The sequence below is a fragment of the Ammospiza caudacuta genome, chromosome 7 (assembly GCF_027887145.1).
Source record: "Ammospiza caudacuta isolate bAmmCau1 chromosome 7, bAmmCau1.pri, whole genome shotgun sequence".
In the NCBI taxonomy this organism is placed as follows: Eukaryota; Metazoa; Chordata; class Aves; order Passeriformes; family Passerellidae; genus Ammospiza; species Ammospiza caudacuta.
In genome coordinates, this window is record NC_080599.1 from 34,413,383 (window position 1) to 34,436,731 (window position 23,349).

Below are 23,349 nucleotides of genomic sequence, written 5' to 3' on the forward strand. Positions count from 1 at the left end.
TAAAGATATTCATCTGCCTGACTATTTTGCTCACCTGAGAAGAAGCCAGTCAATGCTGTGTTTTCTAGCCTGCTGGCTGCTTTTGAGATGAAGTACAGCTCAGCCAGATCTGTGGCTGCTGCTGTTGTGTGTGGTGAGGCTTTTTAATCTTATTAACATATGATGTGCTGGTTATGGCCTTGCAGAGCCAAGATGTGTGACAATGACTTTATTCTAAAAATCCCTTGTGACTTGATTATCAGTGATTTCAGCACTAGCAATGCTGGTAGCACATGTAAAGCTGCATCCTGGAGACATGGGTATCTTTATGCTGATACAATCAACCAGGCACAGACAGAGCTGTAAAATGCAGCTGGGGAAAACAAGGAAGCAGATAAAGCATCTGATAAACTCATGCTTAAATATGCCCTCCTGACCAAGAAGCTGTGGAGGGGTAAGAGATTTTCTTTGTTCTGATTCTCAGTGGGCTCTGGAAAGTCCAATAGTCAGTATTTCCTCATGAAAGTAAGTCACAGAGTGCTGTACTGGGCAGCAGCTGTTCTCCTACCAAGGCTCATTTCAATGCCAATGTTTTGCATATACAGTTAGGGAGAACTTCTTGTTTTCAGCGAGCCCAGATCTTCTAACATAATGAAGTTACACTGAAAGGAAGAGGTGGAGGGCTTACTTGTTTCTAAGTACCAGTTTCCATGTTGGATTGAAGCACATTCTCAAGAGAAGGTAAACAGTGTATATACAAAAGAGTAAGAAATCAAATTCAGAGGTATGAGCATCTATCCAGTATTAAAATGTGTAAAGGCATAATTTATCTGGCACATGGGGAGACAGGAATGGAAACAGAGGTAGGACAACACACAGACACTGCTGTATAAAACAAAACCTGTGGCTGCACCTGTGAGGAGCATCCTCCTGCCTCAAGCAGTAGCTAATGCCAGAAGAAGCCTTAAGAAAACCTTCATGCACTAGCTGACACAATGCTCTTGCAGCTAATGTTGAGAAACTGCATATGGATGTTTGTCTGGGCTTTTGTTCCTTCTTCTCCCTTACAGTGTGACCACAACCAAATACAGCGTGATCTGAGAGCATTGTGTAAGAATCCTGTGCTGCCCATGTCCCCTGTGTGGGCAGGTAGAGAGCTCAGCTGCTGCAATGATGCCTTTTACGAGCCTACATTCTGTTTGGAACACCCTAGTTTGGAGTAACTGCATTAAACCACATCCTTTGAGGAACTAAATACCTCTTGACCCGCAAAGACAGCTAACTCTGTAGCAGCTAATCTCACCTGCAGTCTTCCCTGCATGCTACAGGGAAGACTGCAGGTGAGGCTAGCTGCTACACCTGCAGTCTACAACTACTACCGTGTCTACAACTACTACTTGGCAGTAAGGCAACTCCTGTTACGACAGAGATTATGCTGAGTTGCAGGGGACCCACAAGAAGGAGTCAGCCCAACTCCCAGCCCTGCACAGGACATCCCCAGGAGTCACACCAGCCCTGCACAGGACATCCCCAGGAGTCACACGGTGTGTGTGAGAGCACCGCGCTCGGGCCGGGGCAGTGGGGCCGGGCGGGCTCAGGGCACGTGTGCGGCGGGGCTCCCTCCTCCGCCGGACCCATAAAGGCGGCGCGGCAGGAGCGGGGCCCGGGCTGCTCCGCCGCAGTCGTGCCCCGGCCGGGCAGCGGCCGGACCCCGCGGCCCATGGAGATCCCCCTCAAGTCCCTCCCCGGCGGGCGGGCCGCCGTTAGCGGGTGAGGGAAGCGGGCCGGGCCGGGCCGGGCCGGGCTGGGCTGGGCGCGGTGCCGAGCCCTCGGGCCAGCCCGCCCGGCGGGCAGCGGGGTCAGGGCGCGCCTTCGCCAGCGGCTGCGGACCGGGCCGGGCCATCCCATCCCATCCCATCCCATCCCATCCCGGCGGTCGGGGCCGCGGTAGCGCCGGGGCACGGGGACGGCAGGAGCCGCTCGGGAGGCACAGGGGGGCGGCGGGCGCGGGTGCCTCGGGCTGCACAAGGTAGGTGCGTGGGACGGTGGGTGCTGCCCGCCGCCGGGACGCTGCTCGCAGCGCAGAGCTCCCTGCAGGGCTCACACCGTCGCTGGCCCGGCTGCGGCCGCTCCGCCCGCGGCTGCCGGGCGCGTTTAGCGGGGCAGTGACGGTGTGAGCCCCGCACGGGAGCGCTTTCCCCTCCGTTTCTGAGAGGGCAGTGACAGTGTGAGCCCCGCACGGGAGCGCTTTCCCCTCCTTTTCTGAGAGGGCAGTGACGGTGTGAGCCCCGCACGGGAGCGCTTTCCCCTCCGTTTCTGAGAAGAACGAAGCGGTGCCGTCCTCTGGCAGAGTGCTGAGAGCTTAGTACAGATCGGGAAGGTGAAGCTGGGGGTGCCCAGGCTGACGTGTAGAACTCAATTCAGTGATGGCTTTTTTCCCCGTTTTTTTTTTTCTCCTTCTTGCCCCCTTAGAACCGCAGGGCTCTCGTTAATAGCTCTCCAAGATACAGAGCTCAAGCAGATAAATGTTGCTGATACGGAGCTCTGATGGGCACTGTTCGTGTCGCTGCTCTAGTGAGTTACTCATTAACGAAAGTGACTGCGATCACTTACTAAGCGCATTTTAGCTCCTGATTCAATGGTTCTTTTTCTGCCGGGTGAAGAGCTAACTACTACACGTGTATTTCAGGAGTACGTAGCTGTAAATTGTTGTCCTTACTGTTGAAACCTCTTTGTTAAGTGGAATGCTGAGCTCTAAAATGCCTCGCTACAGAACAGCTGAACAGCAGACTGTCCTACCAGGTACAGCAGTGCAGTGCTGGTTACAGCAACGCAGCTGCTAGAACTGAGTTAGTGCCAGTTTAATATATGAGACACATGGCACCTGGATGTGCACCTCAGCGTGCATTATACTGTTAGTCTTCATTCACAAAAAAAATTTGAATGTGTCGGTGCTTCACAAAGCACGCGGTGGAAACTCATTGAGTGGTGTAATTACACTACTGTGTCAGGATTTAATTGCTTCATTGTTCTGTGCTGAGCTGGGTACTGTGTTTCAATTAGGTTTAGTTTATTAGGCTAATGACCATGTGGTAGAATTAGATGGTTTGTTTTAAATATGGTAAATAAGTGGTAATCTCTTGGAGCTTTTAAACTTCTTCAGTGCTTTGGTTGAAGGTTCTAGTTCTGCTGATTTAATGTCGTCTATTTGGATGTAATTTTTAATCTGGCCTAGAAATGAATGAATTCAAAACCGGTTGATCTATTTCACCTGTTGCCCTGTTACCTGTTTCACCTGTTTAAAAATGAATTCTTAAATACTACACCAGAGAATGCCTCTTTTTTAATTGAAAGACAAAGTCCAACAGTGATACAAGCTTGAATCTTTGATCTCTCTTAAGCAAAAAAAAAAAAAAAAAAGTGCTGCTTTCTTTGACAAATTTCCTGCTCATAATTGCTACAGTTAATTAATAAAGGGAGCTAAAGACATCAATGAAAATAATCCCTAGCCACAAGTGAGAGTTGTGTAAAGGTGAAAGTGCTGTTATTAGTCAACATCAAGTTTTTGGAATATCTGTAAAGTCTTGACACATCTTTGGAGTAAGCATTATGTTTTTCATGCTATGTATTTGAATATTTTTTTAAAAAGTTTATTATAAAGTTTGCTGTTTGATTTGTGAGGGTTTTGACCTATGTTTGTTCGCTTTTTTTATTTTTAAAGATTTGTCACTTCTGATATGCTTTTACTGGAAGATTAGGGAAGGATTTTGCTGAAGTCTTGGCGTGGCTCTTATGTCATACCTTCATGCTTTAAAATGTGGCCAGATTTGTCTTAACCCTGTTCTGTTTCCTCTTTCCTGCCCGCCTCCGGCTGTCAGTTTCACTCTGGGTTGGCTCTTGTTCACTGTGTGCCAACACAGACACTGCTGCCTGTGGGAGAGGCTGGTACAGAGCAGTGATGCCTTTGGGGGTCAGTGTAGGACTGAAGCATCTTTGTACCCGAGTCCTTGGTCAGTGCTCACAGCTGTAACTATCACATCCTCTTCTGGCCGGTGTGTTTGCATCTTTCAAAGTTTTTGTATCTTAGACGTTACTGAAGCCAGTCCAGTATGTTTTTATTATAAATTTAAACAGGGATATGCTGCCCATAGTTTCTTTTTCTTGGAAGCTTCCCATGTTTTTCCTGCTTCAAAAACCAAAATGGTCCTGCCTCTCATCATCTTCATGGAAGATTGATTTAAGGCTGTGTAGGAAAGATAGCTCTAGAGCTTTTAATATTAAAATAGATTTTTTTGTTGTTTTCGCTTCCTCTTCTGAGGAAACCCCACAGTGTCAGCTTTACTCTGCTTCTTTAACTGAAGTTTCTCTTCTTGTGGGACAGCTGATTCTAGCAAATCAAATGTGCTTTGTGATCTACAGTTTGAGCTTAAATATCTGTGCACTTCAGACTGGTGAGGACACAAAAAGTAAAAATGAAAAAGTATTCCAAGTACCTGAAAACTTGGAATCAATGCTTTTGGTTTTGAGCCTCAGACAAAATGTTATCCTTTATAAAATTCAGAACATTGGGAACAACATTCTGAATGGTAAATGTGCCTGATAATCAGCTGGTGTCAGATATGATCCTCTTAACATGTAAAGAGAGAAAAAAATTACAAGTTGTGTTCTGATCTGTGTGTGAAGTAGGAAAGTTCCGAAAGTTTATGGCACTGGAAAACAGGGTTAAAATGATCAGGAGATGGGTAAAGTTTTTTTCAATGTCCCAGTCAGTTGAAAAGGAGAAACCCAAGGTGATTTAAAAGACAACAGTCCTTTGTACTTGGTCCTCTGATTTTTACATGTCCAGCTATTTAAATAAATAAATGCCCGTTAATTTAGGCATTGAAGCTGCACGTTCATAACAGAAGTGTGTGTAAAGCCTGCTCTGGTATAATCTTTAAGACACCTTTTGCTTCTGCTAGAATGTAGGTTATTCGGAAAAATATGGTAACAGTGGTCTCTCTTTGTATCAAATGCAATTTTTTACTAGCAAGTCTACATTTCTTTCTATTACAGACCATCTTATTTAATGCCTGTTAAATGTTTGTCTAAATGGTGTGTTTTAATGATCAGATGTGTTTGAATGCTTCTCAATGATGTGATCACAGGAAAATATTTTTGCATTTCCATAAGATAACCCAAAAAACTATTTTGGACCTTTTATGTCATATGGTGATCTGAGGTGATACTGCAATGAGGAAATTGTCTGCCAAAATATTCTGTTGGTTTCTAATTAATATTTTTTTTTTTTGTGGCAGAAATATGATGACTCAGTCAGATTTAGATCTAAAAGAGACGGCTTTGAAAGAGGATTTGAAGTTTTACTTCATGAACCCATGTGAAAAATACAGAGCAAGAGGTCAGATACCATGGAAATTGGCTTTGCAGATTTTGAAGATACTTATGGTTACAACACAGGTGAGCCTCTGGTTCTACTCTTAGGGTAGCAGTGATGTGCAAGAGAGGCAGGTCTGTGCTCCTGGGCCTTGGCCATCCCTGGGTACATGCTACTGGCTTGAACCTCCCACTTCAGTCCATAAAGGAAAAATACTATGAAAGGTGTTTCTAGTGGGAAGAATAACATAAATTATAAAAGCCTCCTGGAGGTTTTTAGGGCAGTCATTACTTTAAAGTATTTTTTTAGGGCAGTAATTTGCCTTAAACTATTATGTCAAATTTTTGCCATTTCTGCCTTACTTTAAAGCAAATTTCTCTTGCTGTGAAATTCAACACTGTCTTCAGGCTCATTGTCACAGTACTGCTTTTTGTTCCATTCTTGGATTACAGTTCACTGGACTATTTAAAAAGTGATATTTCCTGATATCTAATCAGGAAATTAAGTTGTCCACATTCAATGTGAAGATGCTCTGGTTTCTGATGATGATGGGATGGCTGGGCTACAGGAACTGGATGTGCCTCTTGCTTTTGTCATCAAATAATGCATTTGAAAAGTCATTATTGTTTGAGATACTACATGGAGGCAAAGAAGAGGGTGTTTGTAAACTGCACTGGTATCACAGTGCAGTTGGTTATGTTACAGTCCTCTAACAGTGACTGCATGTGGAGGGAAGCAAAATGGGACACACACATAAGTAGAAATTGCTTTTTCTGAACCTTTGAAATGCAAGACTGACATCTGATGGTTTGCAAGAACAGCTAAATATACATGCTGGGTTGTTCCTCTTCCCTCAAAGACAGGACAGCAGACTTTGCATGTGAATGATGACACAAAATACAACTTCACCTGTCTCTGGAAATGTTCAGTACTGCCACCTGTACTAACCTGACTTCCATTTCTGGGGCTATCACTGAACATGTAATATTTCTGTCTGCTGCCCCAGTCTCCCACTGTCCTTTGTGAGCAGAAGGAGTGCTCTTCTGCTTGGTTTTCAAAGGCCACAAGATTTTTCTGGACTGCTGCTTGAGACTTTTCTTGTCAGCCCTTGGTTTTGCTCAGATGTCAGGCTTGGGGATATCCTCCTGCTACTGTGCCTACGAAGAAGCTTTTGTGGAAAACCAAGCAGTTCCTAGGCTCTGTTTATGTTTTCCTTGGTGGTGGTGGTGGAAATGGGAACATCCATATGGCAGGGGAACACAAGTCTTCAGTGGTAACTCTGCTGTTTGCTGTCCCTGCTTGTTACAGCTCCCTTAAGCAGCACCTGGGTCAGGCAGGTGAGGCTCTTTATTGCTCTAATCCTGTGCCATGGCAGGGGTAGGAAAGGAGCAGGAGTTTGTCCATAGCAAAGCAGAGCCTTTCAGGGGTAGCAGGGTGTGCTGTTAAGTTGGCTTCTCTGCCATTTGCATCCTCCACAGAGGTTTTGCAAATCCCAGCTGGAGTTGTTGATCCATGAGGTGTAAAAGCTGCAAGTGATGGAGCTGTCTGCTCAGCTGCTGCAGTTAGAGTCTGTTTCACTTACCCTGCATGTGATAACCTTGCCTTTGGGAATCTTGTGCATTGGTTAAAGGGTGCTCTGCTCCTGCCAGAGTTACAGCAACAGGCACCTGTCTGGTTTGTGTTTATTGTAATTTAAAGCGGTTTCCAAAATGCTGGTGCTTGACCACTGTTCAAAATTCAAATCTATTTCTTTCTTTTTCTCTTGTTAGCTTGTTTTTTTTGGTTTGAGTAACCAGCTGGTGGTCTCATTCAAAGAGGAAAACACTGTTGCTTTCAAACACCTATTCCTGAAAGGCTATTCTGGAACTGATGAAGATGACTACAGCTGCAGTATATATACACAACAGGATGCTTATGATAGCATTTTTTATGTTATTAATCAGGTAGGTGTGAGTTTTAATTTAAAAACCTGTATTGATACATATAACCTTGAGGTTTCAGTTTGCTTTCTAATGCAAAAAAAAGATTACTTTCTCTAACTTCTATTTCTGTTTTTGTTTTTAAACTAGTACAGGAACTTAAAGAACATATCCCTGGGGACCCTTGGTTATGAACATGAAGAATCAGGTCTAAAAATCTGTAAACAGCAGTACAAGAGAGGCACCATGCTCCCTTCCAATGATACTCTGAACATAGATGTTTCTACTGAAACAGGTACAGTACTGTTGTACTTAAAATGTCTTGCTGTGGAGTATTTGAATTCTAGTTTTGAAGCTTAAAACAAATAGCTTTTTGTGTGGCAATCACAGGAACATTACCATGCTTCTTGCCTATTTCCCTCTTGGCTTTTAGCACCTGTCTAGAAAAGACTGCTGTGATTATAAGGAGCTCTCTTCAACCACCTACAAATCCTTGCAGTTGATGCTGAGGTGGTGTTTTGTTGTTCCTTTTCTTGAACACACCTGTTCCCCTCCGTGCAGGAGGTTCAAATAGGGAATTCTGGATGCTGGGCAGTCTGTACCTTCCTTGGCTGGGTGCCCTTTCTGCCTCTCAGAGCTGAGTCCTGGCTGCTCACGAGCTGGTACACAAACCTGCTTCTGACCCCACTAGCTGGGCCTCTGAATAGGTTTGCTCAAAATTCATGTTTTGCCTCATTAGGACTTGCTGTACACACTGATCATCTCAGTTTAATGCCACTTTCACTGTGAAGTTTTTATGCTAACATATTTTCCTCTTGTTTTTCCAGAATGTATCCTTTTAAAGCCAAAGGAACTAACTGGTAAGAAGGCAGAACTGAAGCTGAACTCTTCTTTTTTCAGTCTTGAATTTTACAGGTAAAGTCATGGGGTTTTTTAAATTATTCCAACTTGTTCTTTCATGTTAATATGATGGATTCTGATTTGTGCAGTCTGTGTATATCTCTGTGATATTTAAATATCTTTGTGCACTTTTTCAAATATGCAGGCTTATACAGGTTGAAATCTCCTTCAAGCTGAAAGGCATTGCTCTTCAGACAATCCATGCCCGTGAATTGCCTGACTGCTATGCATTTCAGAACACTGTAAGTGAAAGTTTGGCCTCTTGGAATACTGCTCTGTAGGCAGTACATGTCATCTACTCAAATTATGTCTACACCATCCTTTATGGTGGCAACTTTCTTAAAGCCTCTCTGATCAACAATATTAATACATGCTGTGTCCAAGGCACTTAGCAGGATTTATTTTTCTGGGATGCAATCTTGCTACTCCTGTTTCTCATGTAGCTCTGTATTTTCAGATAACTTTCAACAATAGAGCCCACAGCGGAAAAATCAAGGTCTATTTTGATAGTGACACTGAAATTCAGGAGTGCAAAGACTGGCACATATTTAACTCAGGTAAGTGTGGTGCATTTGTGTTTGCAGAGCAGCACTTATGGGTGTCCCTTTGCTTTCCCTGGTCTGTGGCAGTCTGTCCAGCAGGACATTCCCCAGCCTGTTCATCCCCCTGCCTGTAAAACAATGCAACTTGCCTAATGCAATTCATCACCTCTTGCTAATCAAGAGCTGGGAAATAATCCCTTTTGTGAGTGTGTTGTGAGATGACATGATCACCTCTCCATGCCAGTGTGTGTTACCAGTGAGTTCCATCTGCAAGGAGGGTGAATGTTTCTTCCATAGATTTGTAATTGTTGTGCTGCTCTGAGACAACTCAATTTAACCCACTAACACTGGATAGATTTCCAACTGAAGCCTCCTACAGCTTTCAATTTTGTTTTTTTCTAACTGATTGAAGCATACTATTTCTGAAAGCTTGCTTTTCCTGTTGGTGCTTTTTTTGCCCCTGCTGGTAGATTAATGACATGTATGAGCAAAGGCTGGCACCTGCCATGTATTTCCAGTGTTAGGGCTTGGTCTGACAGCTCAGAAATGTGCACTAAAGGGCCCTTAAAGAAACAGCAGCTGTGGTAGACTGTGCAACTGCTTCTCCTGTGTGGTGACTTTCTGTAAAGGACTGTGATGGAACAATATCTTTCAGTGTGCTATATAGTATGATGGATTAATAAATACATCAAGTGGCCTGCCTTTTGCCTTGGCAAAGGCAGCTTTTCTCTGATAACGCTGTGTTGTACCCCTATTAAAGTGGTAATTTATAGAATATTCTGAATAACCTCAAAGTGCCTTGCCTCAACTACCTGTTCCCGAGTACTTTATTTTGTGTCTAATCACCAGCTGAGGGAGCATGCATATTTCAGTAATAAAGGTGAGCTGAAGGGCTATTGCAATTATTAAAAATGAGTGTTGGCCTCTTTCATATAGTTAAAAATGTATGCTATGGAAAAGATAGGGACTGTTGATGTGAGAAAGCCAAGGACCTAATTTATGTTCACATTATGGGTTTTAAATTTGTGGATGAAAAGAAAACAGTACAGAAAGTCCAACAAGTTTATTGCAGACTAAGGTGGAATTTTTTTAAAAATTTAATGGTGTTGATACAGACCAAATCTGCATTTCTTTTGCCTCATGTAGTTGTAACACTGTGGAAGCACAGATGGACAGGTAAAAAGGAGGATACCTGTATTAATGTACCCATTTTTGGGTTTATTTTGAAGAACTTGAACATATTTTTCATTCTTGAGGTCCAGTCTCCATGACTGTCTTGATGTAATTCTCTGCTGAGCTGTGTTCAAGATATACTTGCAGGAAGAATATAGCTTGTAACCCATCTGCTTTGGGGCGAGAGTATTTGAATTGTTGCAAAATGTCACATGACTTGCATTAAAAGAGATGTGGAAAGATTTAACCTTATTGCCTTGTCTCTTTACAGTTCTCCAGAAGAACACTCAGTATATTCTAGTCTTTGATGGGTTTGTCATATTGAGTTGCTTGGCCTCTCTCATCCTGTGCACACGATCCATCGTTCTTGCCTGGAGGCTGCAGAAGGTGAGCACAGGGCTCGTGGCCCTAATGCTGGATTGGTCTCTGCTGCTTTGCTGCTGGCCTTGTGAGGGGAACCTTCTGAAACAGGGGGTGTTAAAGTGAGAAAATCTCCTGCAAGATGTCCCTCTTACTGTTACCTCTAGGAAGGATGTGCAGGTATCTTGGTGGACAATTGTTAACAGTATCTTGGTGGACAATTGCTAACTGTGAGTGGATTTTATTTCTGTTTGTGTAGTACTGTAATTTGAAGTATTTTGTTGTATCTGTCCATGGGCAAAAGAAGCATACTTTTTTCCCCTCTTTCTTACAGAATTTTAGACAAAATGATTCTGAGTCTTTGTGCTGCAAACAGGCAATGTGTCCTGCACCTCCAAACCACAAATCTTTCTTCCTTGGCTTCAGAGTAGAATTCCCATGGAGGTCTAGTTATAAATTAATGCCTTAGTGAATATCCCTCAAAGCCAGCTCTAACTCTAGAAAATGTAAAGCACAGCACATAATCTAACTCTGGCTGGTTTTTTTGTAAGCATGTGGCTCATGAGAGTTAGAAGAGTCCATGGTAGGTAGGCTATGAAAACACAAATACTTGTTTATCTAGCTCAATGTATCCTTTTTGTAGCTTGGAAACAAGACCAAGAATCAGGAGGACATGATTCAACAGAGGCATTGTCAAACTGCTCTCAGGAATAGGCACTTCACATTTATTCCTGAGCAAAAAGAGCAAGTGAAAGCAGATGGGCTGTGCTGGGCAGAGGTGATATTGTTTGCTCTATTGGAAATGAGAGCTCTTGCCCTGTAGTTGCCTTTGAGTTCTTTTCCACTTCTTTAGTTGGGTGCCTTGCTCTGTTAGAGGTGGATAGAACCTATGGTAAAGGGGATAACAGGCCATGGTTACGTTGGTGGGAATGGATTATGAAATCAAGTGTTCTGTGGAAAGTTCATTTTCACTGGCCTAAATCCATCTTAAGCTTTTTCCTATTTATTTCTGTTGCCATTGAGAATCAGCTTTAAATTACTATTCCAGTGAATACTATAGGAAAATGGGTTGTGTGGAACTTGAACATTGCCTTGTTTTTCATCCAAGGTGACCTGTAATTAATGATCTTAATGCTTGTCAACAGAGATTTGTGAATTTCTTCCTGGAGAAGCACAAGCGGCGTGTGTGCTACGCTGACCGCCTGGAGTTCCTGAACGGCTGGTACGTCCTGGTCATTATCAGTGATGTCATGACAATCATTGGGTCAATCCTAAAAATGGAGATAAAAGCCAAGGTAAGGATCTCATACTTCAGCTAAAACATTGCTAATCTTGCTGCAACCATGTGTAATGTGCTTTAATTTGGGGACAGGTGGAAGTGAGCTATAACAGTCAATAGTCATCTGTTTGCTTATTTCAGTCAATTTCCTAGTTTATCTAATAACTACCTTTAGTCTCTCTTCCCCAGAGTCTTTCAGTAATACCACGTAGGCCATTTAAACATCTTATTTCCAGTACTAAGACCCCCAATCCCTGGTATGGGACCTGTGGTAGGCAGTTCCCAACAGAAAGACTCAAAAATTTGAGTTGTTCATTCTGTAGAAGTAGCACATACAGGACTGGGGAGCCACGAGACCTCCCCTTGAATGACACAGGGCTCTTGATGGCTTGTGGGGCTGGACACACAGCTGTCACAGCTTGCTTTCCTGGCCAGCATTGGCACAGACAGTGTGTGACCTGCTCATCCTTGACCTCCCTGCCTGGGCTTGCTGTAATCAATGTGCTTTGTCCAGCTGGCAGGAGGATTTTGGGGTTGGTTTTGTGTTTTTTTCTATTTTTTTTTTTTTTTTTTATCTCCAATAGATGTGTGTCAACAATTCATGTGTTCACAAAACTTTGTATTCTGGGAAAAGCAGAGTAGGTGCTGTGCTGCTCCTGCTTCATGTGTACTGAGGCTCAAAGGGCAGATCCCAGAGTGGCCTTCAGAGGAAGCACTTGGGAATCACTGGCTGTAGATTGAGGGTAGGAAAACTTGAGCTAGATGGCTCTCTTGTGCCTACTGCAACCAGTTCCAGCCTTCTAAAGTAAAGTGCAAGTAGATTTAGTTGTAGTAGAAACAATGCTGAGGTTCTGATCTGCTGGCAGAGAACCTGTTCAGAGATGTAAATGCATGGGAGCATGGAAAGAGCTGTAGTCCCAAGGGTCACTTTTCATGTAAATGATGGCTCCTGTGTTCTAAATAGTGAATGAGAGCTTCTTTGCCCAACAGCAAATAGTAACCTTCTTTTTAAAAGTTTTGAGTTATCCAGTCTAATTTTGAAATGGTGTTGTAACCAAACTAAGGGCTTTTCTTCTTCCAGACTTTGCACTTCATGTAAAATTTCAAGAATATCAGCATAGGTGTACTTTCATTTGCAGCACTGTTGTGTTTGAATGATCTCAGTAAATAACTGCAGCTCACATTGATCTGATTTTTGTGATGTAGCAACAGGCTTTCAGTATTAGACTGTCCTGCTTTGTTTGTTTGAACTGCTGGAACTTGAATAGCTGTCAAGCTGACATATCTACTGCTTTGTAACTTGACCACCTGCTCTCTTTGGATCCCTCAGAACCTCACAAGTTATGATGTCTGCAGCATTTTACTTGGGACATCAACTCTGTTTGTCTGGGTTGGAGTCATCCGATACCTGGGATATTTTCAAACCTACAATGTAAGGAGAGAATCAAATGTCTAACAATTAAAGCATGTATATATGCTTTTTTCCAGATCTCTCTCTAATTTTTTTTGCTTTTTTCCCCCCCATCTTTTCTTCCCTCTGACTTTGTAGGTGCTCATTTTGACTATGCAGGCCTCGCTGCCGAAAGTGCTGCGGTTCTGTTGTTGTGCTGGGATGATCTATCTTGGCTATACTTTCTGTGGTTGGATTGTCCTGGGGCCTTATCATGAAAAGGTACATCAGCAGTATCCCTCCTTTTGTGGTGCAATGATGGGAATATCTGTGTATGTGTGTATAGCTCCTAGCCAAACCAACAGAAATGTGTCTTAAATGGAAATGTCTGTTTAATAGCTGTAATGTGAACATGGAAGTCATTCCATCTGTACTTCCTTCTACCTGCTCCTTTTAACAAAATAACTATTCTTGCTTTTACTGAGTGCTCTCCAGCACCAGGCTGTTTTGGTGAGGGGATAGTTTGCCCAGGCTATGACCATTGGTCTGTCTCTTCTGCCCTCTTCTGGCAATCCCACTTCAGCTGGGTTACAGAGGCACTAAATAGTTCACTGGAACTTACTTTTTTTTTTAGTCTCCTTGGCTCTGGCCTTGTTTTTCCAAATCTTTCCGTGCCATGTAACTTCAGCTCCTAAATTGTGACTCATAGAGGGATGGATGAATGCTTGTCTTGTTTGCTTTGCTTCCTGTGTGGGGGCGTGCTGTTGGTTTGTTTGTTTGTTTTCTTAAGGTTCGTATCAAAGTGTATGCCTGGTATGTCTTGTCTGCAACCTGGGTGCAGGAGTAAGGCTTTATATATTCTAGAGCACAAACCAAAACAACCCCGAAGCTTGTTTGCTTTTTCTCTTGGCAGATGCTCTGTGTGACAGTTTGAACAGAGGCAGATTCTTGTTGTGGCAAACTCTAAATGTCTGTTAATGACTAACAAATGTCTGACTCCTCGTTCTGGATCTCTGGGTGCACACAGTGTGTGTGTGATGGGGACATGTACAGTGCTTTTCCAGCTTGCTCTGCCCCCAGAGCTTGCATTGCTCTAGCTTACTGTAATTCCCCCTTTGGGCAATGCAGGTGTTCAGCCTGCATGTTCCCCCCAGAAATGACAATCCATTTCTCTCCAGAGTGGGATGCTGGATGCAGAGGGATCTTCTGCCACATTGGAGGCTCAATTGTTTATAACATTATAAGGCACAGCATAATTACTGTTGTAACCTCCCTGCAACAAGAACCTTATCTGAGCCAAAGGAGGAGCAATCAACAGCATGCTTATCTATGAAAATGTTACCTCCTCCCTAAATGTCATGGATCAATGTCAAGGGAAGCAGCTGGAGCTACGGAGGATTCCCGCTCCTGCCAGTTCCCCAGTGTCCCACAGGAAGGCAATGTGGCACTGTGCAAGGCAGCCCAGCCCAGGGCTGCCTTCCCGGGCTCTCCAGCACTGAGCCCTCCTGGAAGAGAGGGGAAGAGTCTCCTCCGATGTGCAGAAACACTGGAGAGCTCCTTATGCTCAAAAATATGGAAATACACCCTCTGCTAGAGTCAGAGAGAGGGAGTGGGTGTCCTGCATTTTGTGCTAAGTCAGTCCAGGGGATTCCAGGTGAGCAGCCCTTGGGGATTCCAGGTGAGCAGCCCTTAGCAATGTCCCTGTGTCAGTGTGTCAAAACTTGAGCTGCTCAAAAATTACCTGTGCCATGCCTCCTTTCTTCCCAGATAATGTACTGCTGAGTTGCACAATGGCTTTAAAATTCAACTCAAAAAATAATGATAAAATAAGCCATAGGTGTGAACCAGACCTGCTGTTCCTGTGCACCAATATATTCTCCTTACAAGCATATACCTCTTGACATCTTGTTTTCATTGTGGGGCCACAGTTGTGTTAGTTCATTGATAATGCACAATGTTTTAATGTGGCTAATTATTCATATTGTCCATTAAATTAGAGTTAAGAAATCCAGTTATTTGGAAGGGCAGAGCAAAAGGGGAAGTGGGCTTACCTGGTAGCTTCAGGACACATTCCAGTTTGGGGAAATGGAGTTTGGAGTTTGAGACTGTCCTTGAAATTAAACCATGGTTTTTGTACAGAGTGTGCTCCAGTAGCTTCATAATAAAGCTGTAGCTTGTACTTACAGCTCATAGAGGTCTTCCTGAGTGACAGATTGTTAATTCAGCTTGGACCATTTGAGTTCTGAAGGCTGTGCTGACTCTGGCCCCTGAACACAGTATTGATTTATTACCCATACTCCAGTAATGCTGCAAAGCTGGGAAGCAGAGAATGTGGGTGTGTTCTCAGCATACTACCACTAATTTACTGTATAGGTTCTGTGAAATCACTTCAGCTGTGCTTTGGGAAATGGAATGATACTTTTCTGCAGGTCCAAAATTGTCTATAATTCAGTAGCTTGCTGTGGTGGTCAGTTATTGACTGTTCTGCCTGTTGAACATCACAAGTTTGATTTCTTGATAATAAATTTTCTTATATTTGATCTCAACACATCGTGCTTAGTCAAGATGATAATTCTACATGTTTCTATTACTGATGTATATTTTGGGCTGAATGGAAAGTGTGGTAGCATTTAATTGCCTGAGTTGGCTTTTTTGTCTGCTTTGAGTAAAACTCAGTCTTTGAGTCTTGATTGATCTTCACATTCTGCTAATAATTTGTACTTATTTTCTAGTTTGAGGATCTGAACACAGTGGCTGAATGTCTGTTTTCTTTGGTCAATGGTGATGATATGTTTGCAACATTTGCTCAAATCCAAGAGAAGAGTTCCCTGGTGTGGATGTTCAGCCGACTGTATCTGTACTCCTTCATCAGTCTGTTTATATACATGATCCTCAGCCTTTTCATTGCACTCATTACTGACTCCTATGACACCATAAAGGTAAAGCATTTGTTTTCTGTTACACTTCTATTCAGTTTTGCATTCATTTTTGTTAATCACTCAACACCATACCATCTACCATTGCTTCTGATGTGTGATGAGATTATTAAAAATATTTTCCTTTAGTCTGTGGCAAAATTGGAAGGGTGGCTGGGTTTGCTGACATCTCAGAGATGTGCCTTTGGCAGGAGTTTGGAAAGGTTCAGGCAGATAACTCTAAAGTAATTTAGGTGTCTAGGCCTCCTTAATGTGCTGCTTAGAAATGTGTGGTTAAAAGGAAATGTCTTCTGAGAGGTGCACTGCTTCTCATTCCAGTTAGAATTGTGCCATCCATTTCCAGTATGGACTGCCTGAAAGTGAACCTCAGTTCTCAGTAATTACCTTCTGTTCTGACCTCAGGTGCTCTCTGCCCTCTGTGCTGCTGGTGGCCTCAGTGGCCAGTGGGGAGGGAATGTGGATCCCATCCTCCAGCCCTCATCTCTTGCTTGTCTTGGTGTCACACACAGGCCAGCAAAATAATGCTGGTCTGACATGAACTACAACTTCCAGGCCAGGCAAGAGATTTACTTTTGAAGCACCTCAAAATATAGCTCAATTGTCTGTGCTTCTTAGTTTACTGGATGATCTGATCTGCAAAATGGTGTTTTACTGACTCTTCCCTCTGAGCACTTTACACAGATCAATTGGGAGCTGTTTCAGTGTGCTGAACTTGTTTTTTCATAGCATTTCTTCAGCATGGCAATATTGAATAGTCACACTGGAACCCTTCAAATCCAGAATTAAAGGTTTTAGGGAAAAGGAGCCCAGGGCACTTGCAGTGAGAACAGCAGCTCACTGTGAACAAGGGAGAATTCAATACCATCATGGCCTGAGATCACTTGCTTGGCCTTATGGGCAGCAAACAAAACATAAGAATCAGTGAACAATGTGAATTTACACTGTTGGTGGAGCAAAGCAAGCTATGTAGTGTTTCTAGGATGGGAATGGATTCTTTCCTTCCTACAGACATATTGAATTATTGAACCAAATAATCTGGTTTAACTGTCACACTCTAGAGGAAATTTTAGAACATTTCATGACCAGTAACTTCTCATGTGTTGTAATTGAAATGCTTTTTCTTTCAGAAATACCAACAAAGTGGTTTTCCAGCAACAGATTTACATGAATTTCTAAAAGACCATAGCAGTGCTGGCTACAGAAAAGACAGAACTTCTTTTCCACTCATCTGCTGCTGCAGGAGGTCAGTAGGGTGTTTTTAATGTGTGTTTTCCTGAGAAGCACTACAGTTAGCTTCTCACTGCAAAATGCTGCTTCACGAATGCTGGAGTATCCAGAATTCAGCCTGGAAATATTTGGGTGCTGCTGTTCCTCCTGCACTTTACTTCATGTTAGATCTTTAGTCAGCTGCTGATGCAAAGGAAGCAGTTCTGAGCTTAAACATGTTTTAACTGTTGTACTCTTATGAAAAATGCTATGCAGGAACTGATGAGAGGACTGTGGAGAACAGCATAAACTACCAAGGGTTCTGGAGCAAACCAAGTCTTTGCTTCAAGCTGTCTGTTTCTAAAAAGCTTTGCTACTAAGCTTGGAGAAGTTGCAGAAAGTGAGAGGGTGATTCAGCCACAGGTGCTTGATCCCAAAACTGTGCAGTGTCAGAGGCACACTGTTGGAATACCATTTGCCAGAATATCGGAAACTCACTGGTAAATGTCTTCTTGTAGGCATTGTGGCAGGGGTCCTTTTTAAGGTGGTGGTGAGAGACAAATGTCTCATCTGGTGCTTGCTGGTCTGCTTTGAATTGTGTTTCTGAGGCAGCATAACACAGCTGTGAAACTTGTTAGAGACAGGAGGGGCCTTGTCACTGTCCCTAGGCAGTCCAGGATAATCCATTCATGTGCACAGAATGGTTGTGGGCACTGTGCAAGGAAGGCAGGCTATGAGAGAATGAGCAGACTAAAATGTGAACACTTAATCACAATTGGTGTAAGAAATCCTCTTTTAGCAGTAGGATTGTTGTCTAATGGTATACTGATGCTTTTGTGAAATGCAATTTTATGCTTTTGGTGTACCCTTGCAGAAGGGGACCCATAGCCACAAAAGGAACATGTGAGATGATGATGATGGGCAGGTATCCTGCTGGGGGCACGCAATGAAAACCAACTAATTAACAAGAATTTCAGCTTCAGGTTTCACCTGCAAGTCACTGTGCAGAGTAAGAGATTTGTGTGCTTGAGCATAATAAACATAGACCATAATATGCTGTACAGTACTGAGGGCACAAGCCTGGTGATGGAGTGATAATCTAAAGCTTTTGCTACTGTGGGAGGTTTTGCATCATTGTCCAGTGCAGGAGTCAGAGTTGTATGTGGAAATGGGAGAGCAGAGAACAGAAGGATCAAAACTGAGCTCATATGGGTAGGTGCTTCCTGTTGCATTTCTTGCTGATTGGAGAATTGTGAATTTTTTCTTTGCAGACAACAGAGTGATGACAACTTGATACTCATTAATTGATGGCTGCACATTGAAATTCACTACATACATGCAAAGAAAACATAGTGGTGTGGAGAAGGATAATTCTCCAAATTGCAGTGGAACCTGCCATCTGGATCTGCCTCATGAACAGACTTGTCTTAGCTAATTCAGGTTTTGGGGGGAGAAATCTATTGATGTGACAGCAGCTGGCTGACCAACAGGAGACCCAGAAGCTGTGTCTGGAGGAGAGCTGTGAAGAATTCTTTATTCTTGCCTCAAGTTCTGTCATGTTAGAGAAGACTGATCCTTGATCATTGTCTGTGGAAGCTCTGCTGGCTAATGACATTGGGGAGGAAGGAAAATGGCCTTGAATCAACTGCTGTTAATAAGAAAAAGAATTATGCAAAAATAATTTTTAAAAAATAACCCTGTGTTTAAAAGTATTAAATAAAAAGAAGTCGTGAAGGGAGGAGTTTATCACTTAACTTGATGCATTCAGCCTGTCATTTCTACTTGGCACATTTCATATTTTGGGATTAAATTTATGTAAAACAAAAAAGCTGCACAAAAGTGGAAAATAACTGTTGTTTTCCCTCATGTATATAATTTTACCACAAACCAGTTATAGGTCACAGTCTTTTCTTTAACAGCTTTACTAAAAAGCAGTTTGTTATCCTTTTATCTTTTTTGGCTATCTTTTCTGTTATACCCACAGTATTGATTTATACTGTGTCCAGATTCAACTTACCGCTTTAGCTATAATTAAATACTTTTACAGGGTAGAAAACTTTCATGGTAAGCATTATCTGAAGACTGCTGGAAATATTTTTTTTCCTTCTTTTGTTGTTTTTTTTTTTTTTTTTTTTTTTTTTTTGTAACATTATACTGTTGTACTGTCATAATCCAGAGGACAAATTCAGACAAAAACAGTGCCATTGAATTTTGCTTCTATTTCAAGCACATGTTAATTGGAAGAAAATATGTGGCAACTGAGCCTTGCAGTTGGTTTGTTCAGGTGACTTTCTAGCTGTCTTTGGGATGGGCAGCTATAAAGACTGTACTTTCCTTTTGCCTCCTTATAAGCTTTATTCAATGAGAACAGACGACTTTGGGGAACTTTAAAAGGACTTCCAGGATAGTAGTGCATAAATGTTAACCAGGTACTTCTGGAAACTTCCAGGGATGCTGGCAGTTCCTGGGCTGGGTGTACTATTATATGAGATGCTCCACTTGTGTCTCTGCACTATTTGCTCTCTAAAAAAGCCACTCTTCAGTCGGTGATGTCAGTGTGTTGGTTTTGACTCAGTCTTGCTGTGTGTTCTTAACTACTAATGGTGCTCTCTGCAGCTTCTGCCTTGTCAGTGTTTCAAATGGCAAAGGCAATTCAAAATGCTGCCCTGATAAGAGTGAGATGAGTGGCAGCTTTTTTTTTTCCCCTTTTCTCTTGTTTATTTTAATCTCCTGCCTAGTGATTACATTTGTAACAATTATACTTTTATCGTTGTTGAAAGTGAATGACATTACTTTGGCTGCAGCTAGGTGTCTAGAACAGATTTTTGGTGTCAGGATTTTGATGTGTCCAGGTTCTGCACATTTTAATGCTTCTATTGCTGAGATGTATTTGGGACAGTGAATTTTCTTCCCATCCCAGCTGTGCAACATCTTGCTGTGGCCATAACTGAAATTGCTACCAATAACCAAGACATTGTGCTCTTAGCAAAGATTTTCTCTAACAGTCTTTTCATAAACTGTGTGATCTAGAACAGAGCATTGCTGTCTTCCACTGTTGACAGAAGAGCCAACCTTTCTCCTGGTGTTTATTTGCAGAACTTGTTTGGGGCAATGTTAGTATTTTGGTGTGTGCTCTGGGGCCCTGGATAAGCCAAAAACTCTTCTGCAGACTGCAGGAGGGTCAGCATTAACTGGCTGCCAAGGTCCCCCTGTCCCTTACAATGTGCAGTCTATTTGGTGATGTACAAGATGCTGGTGTTTTCTGAATTTGCAGCTATTTTACTGGTTAGCTTTCTGGAGTGCATCTTTCTAAATCAGACATTTTAAATCCATCATGTCTGAAAATGAGCTGAGTTTTCCTTACTGCTGTGCCCTCTGCCAGTTCTAGCAGAAATCTTGGGTTAGAGACTGGAACCTAGCAGAAGCAGATGGTAAAGCAAGTGTGTGGGTAATTAGTGGTGTAAGGCATGAACAATGTAAGAGGTTCATCCCCTCCAGAGGCTGGTGCCTATTCTCTGGAGCAGCTGAGGTGCCTCCCATGCCCCTGACACCGAGCCATGGTGCAGGAGCTGTGGCTCTTTCTTAATGTGACCTGCCAAAATCACTGCTCAGATAAATACTTGTTTGTGAGAGAATCCCTCAGGGAATGAGGGAAAGCATTATCAACAAAAGAAATGCAAAGAAGACCTAATAATTCTTAACTGTTTTTAAGACTTGATTTCTGTAATGGAATCATAAGGCTTTCTTGTCCAGTATTGATTTTTTATTATTTGAATCATATGAAATGCTTGCTAGCTAGGTTGCTGCTTCAGCCCTACCATATTAGAGCAGGTCACTAATGTGCTGTAGAAACCACTTTTTATCTTCACCATCTGGTGTTCTGGTTTTTTCCCTCGTGAAAAAGAAGATAAGACACACTTGCTGGAGGCTATTACTGTCTCTCTGTTCCACAGAGGTGAAACTTAACAGGAAATCTGGCATATGTTGACTCTGAATTCTGCACATTAATACAGATTTGAACACAGTTGCTGGCTAATAGGTGGTCCCACTCCAGCTGCTAAGGAGGTAATGCACAATAATGGAAGCAGAACTGGAACATAAACTTTTGCAAAGGGCTCTGAAAAAGGGATGTTGCCTTTCAAAGTCTTGTTCTTTGGGAATAGGAAGCTTTTGCTAATTGCTTATAGGACTTAACAAAAGGAGGATAGAAATGGATGAGACAATAAGAAGCTTGATGCGACTTGGACAGGAAAGAAGAGAAGAGAATTTCCTAAGCCATCTTCAAGGTGAGCATTCAAGTGAGGGGAATAGAGTCAATAAGATTTTGGGCTCTTATTCTGAGGTTTTGCTTTTCTTTTTTGTTTAAAACAGAAAAAAAATTTGACACGGAGTCTGTTTGGCATTTCATATATTATGTTCACATGCAAGGTTGTACCTAGGCTTCAGCACCTAAGTTTCATGCTGTAGTTGTTACCAGGATTTCTGAGAAGTGGGACAGAGATCTTCTGCTGAGCTTTTGTTTAGTCAGTTCAGCTCTGAGCAGAGCTGTGCCTAGGTCTGCACTATTGGGCATATGCTTGCCCTCAGTGAGTGATTGAGGTGGGTAACAACGGGTCGGATCTGCTTGATCAGAGGCATCAGATAAATGTGATTCTGTACTACCGTCTACTTTGAGTTTGGCTTGTCTTTGATTGCAAAGCTGTGTGTGCTCACTCCGGCCCCTTGGAGGTGGCATGAGCCGCCAAGTTTCTGTATCACACTGCTGGGTGTGAAATGGTTCTTGTTTGCTTTTTACACTGTGTTTCAAAGAACAGCTACGTGTGGTGCTCTGCTGTCTGTACTGTCCGGATCTATTCGCAGAAGTTATTGCAGTTTTATCTGGGTTTTGCATTTGTTTCCTAATGTGTGAATGATCATGGACCTTCTGACGGGCTTTTCGGGCGGCACAGCCCTTTGGGCTTGTGCAGCTCGGGGGTCTCGCTAGCGTTCTCTACAGCCGCTCGTGCCGGGGGAGAGCCAAACCCTGGTCCCGGGGAGGGAACGAAGTCCTGGGCGAGTTCTGCCGTTCTCGGGCTGGGGGCAGGTGCGGGCGGGGCCGGACGGGTTAAGGCGGCGGGGCGGGCCGGGGAGGGGAGCGGAGCGGAGCGGGGCGGGCGGGCCCGCGCTGGCGGCGGCGCTGGCGCTGCTCCGCTAGGACCGGGGCTGCCGCTGGGCGAGTGGGGCCGGGGTTACCGGTGAGTGGGGCCGGGGCTGCCAGTGAGTGAGTGAATGAGTGGGGCCGGGGCGGGCAGGCTCAGCCCCTGCCACCGACCGGACCGCGGGGCCGGGGCGGTGGCTCGGTGAGGGGGCAGCGGCGGGAAGGAGCGCTGTTACTGCGAGCGGGACGAGCTCCGCGAGCAATGCGCCTTTGCTCTACGAGTCGGGCTGGTAAAACTTCTTCACTTCTGTAAAACTCTCCGCGGTGGTAGCGGAGCCCCGGGCCGTGCCGGGGAGCGGAGCGGGCAGTGCCCGAAACGCAGCCCGAGCCCGGCGGGGCAGAGCCCGGAGCCAGCCCGAGCCCGGCGGGGCAGTGCCCAGAGCCCGGAGCGCAGCCCGAGCCGGGCGGGGCAGTGCCCAGTGTCCGGAGCCAGCCCGAGCCCGGCGGGGCAGTGCCCGAAACGCAGCCCGAGCCCAGCGGGGCAGAGCCCGGAGCCAGCCCGAGCCCGGCGGGGCAGAGCCCAGTGTCCGGAGCCGGGCAGAGCCCGGAACGCAGCCCGAGCCCAGCGGGGCAGTGCCCAGTGCCCGGAGCGCAGCCCGAGCCCGGCGGGCACAGCCGGGGCTCTCTCTCTGTCCCGGACAGACGCCGCGGTGTGTGCGGACACGGACACGCATTCAGGAGCATACACGTGAGTTTCCAAGCATTGGAGACGCCGCTCGCACGGCCCTGGGCGCAGGGTCCTGCCCTGCTGGGGCGCGGGCAGCTCGGACGGACTGCGGGCGCCGGCAAAGGTCTCGTGTTAAGAGGTTTTTTAATACGGTGTTATCTTATTCCATGCAATACACCGAAAAAATACACTGCGTTATTTTGCATGATACGTTCTTTCCCTTAAGGAAACAAAGTCGGGGCCGCGGGAGAGGGAGAGGAAGCAGTTTTGTACCCTTGTGTTTCCAGAGATCATGTACTTGGGTCTGCTCTCCTATCTGTGATATGAGTTTAGAAAAAGACATTTCTTGTTGCAGACTGGTAAGCTGCATTGCTGTAGCTTTGTTCTTTAAGCTATTCTCTGTGTGTGGTTTCTTGCATACTCTTAA

The 23,349-nt window shown here is 44.1% G+C and overlaps 1 protein-coding gene across 1 annotated transcript; it reads left to right on the forward strand.

Moving 5' to 3' along the window:
• The first annotated feature begins 1,620 nt into the window (after positions 1–1,620).
• MCOLN2 (mucolipin TRP cation channel 2) lies at positions 1,621–18,789 on the forward strand. The gene is made up of 14 exons (XM_058808557.1): positions 1,621–1,749; positions 5,277–5,436; positions 7,123–7,296; positions 7,423–7,567; positions 8,100–8,187; positions 8,318–8,414; positions 8,630–8,729; positions 10,159–10,274; positions 11,393–11,542; positions 12,857–12,958; positions 13,076–13,198; positions 15,649–15,855; positions 16,980–17,095; positions 18,330–18,789. Exons 1-14 carry the CDS (start codon positions 1,700–1,702, stop codon positions 18,364–18,366), a joined length of 1,665 nt encoding a protein of 554 aa, XP_058664540.1. The 5' UTR covers positions 1,621–1,699; the 3' UTR covers positions 18,367–18,789.
• Positions 18,790–23,349: the final 4,560 nt, after the last annotated feature.

What these genes read in the sequence shown, in the direction of transcription:
- MCOLN2 (XM_058808557.1), top strand. Translation starts at nt 1,700, where the DNA reads ATGGAGATCCCCCTCAAGTCCCTCCCCGGCGGGCGGGCCGCCGTTAGC. An exon ending in AGATGTTTCTACTGAAACAG is followed by an intron (nt 7,568 to 8,099) that starts GTACAGTACTGT and finishes TTGTTTTTCCAG; the next exon opens with AATGTATCCTTTTAAAGCCA. An exon ending in ACTCCTATGACACCATAAAG is followed by an intron (nt 15,856 to 16,979) that starts GTAAAGCATTTG and finishes TTTTTCTTTCAG; the next exon opens with AAATACCAACAAAGTGGTTT.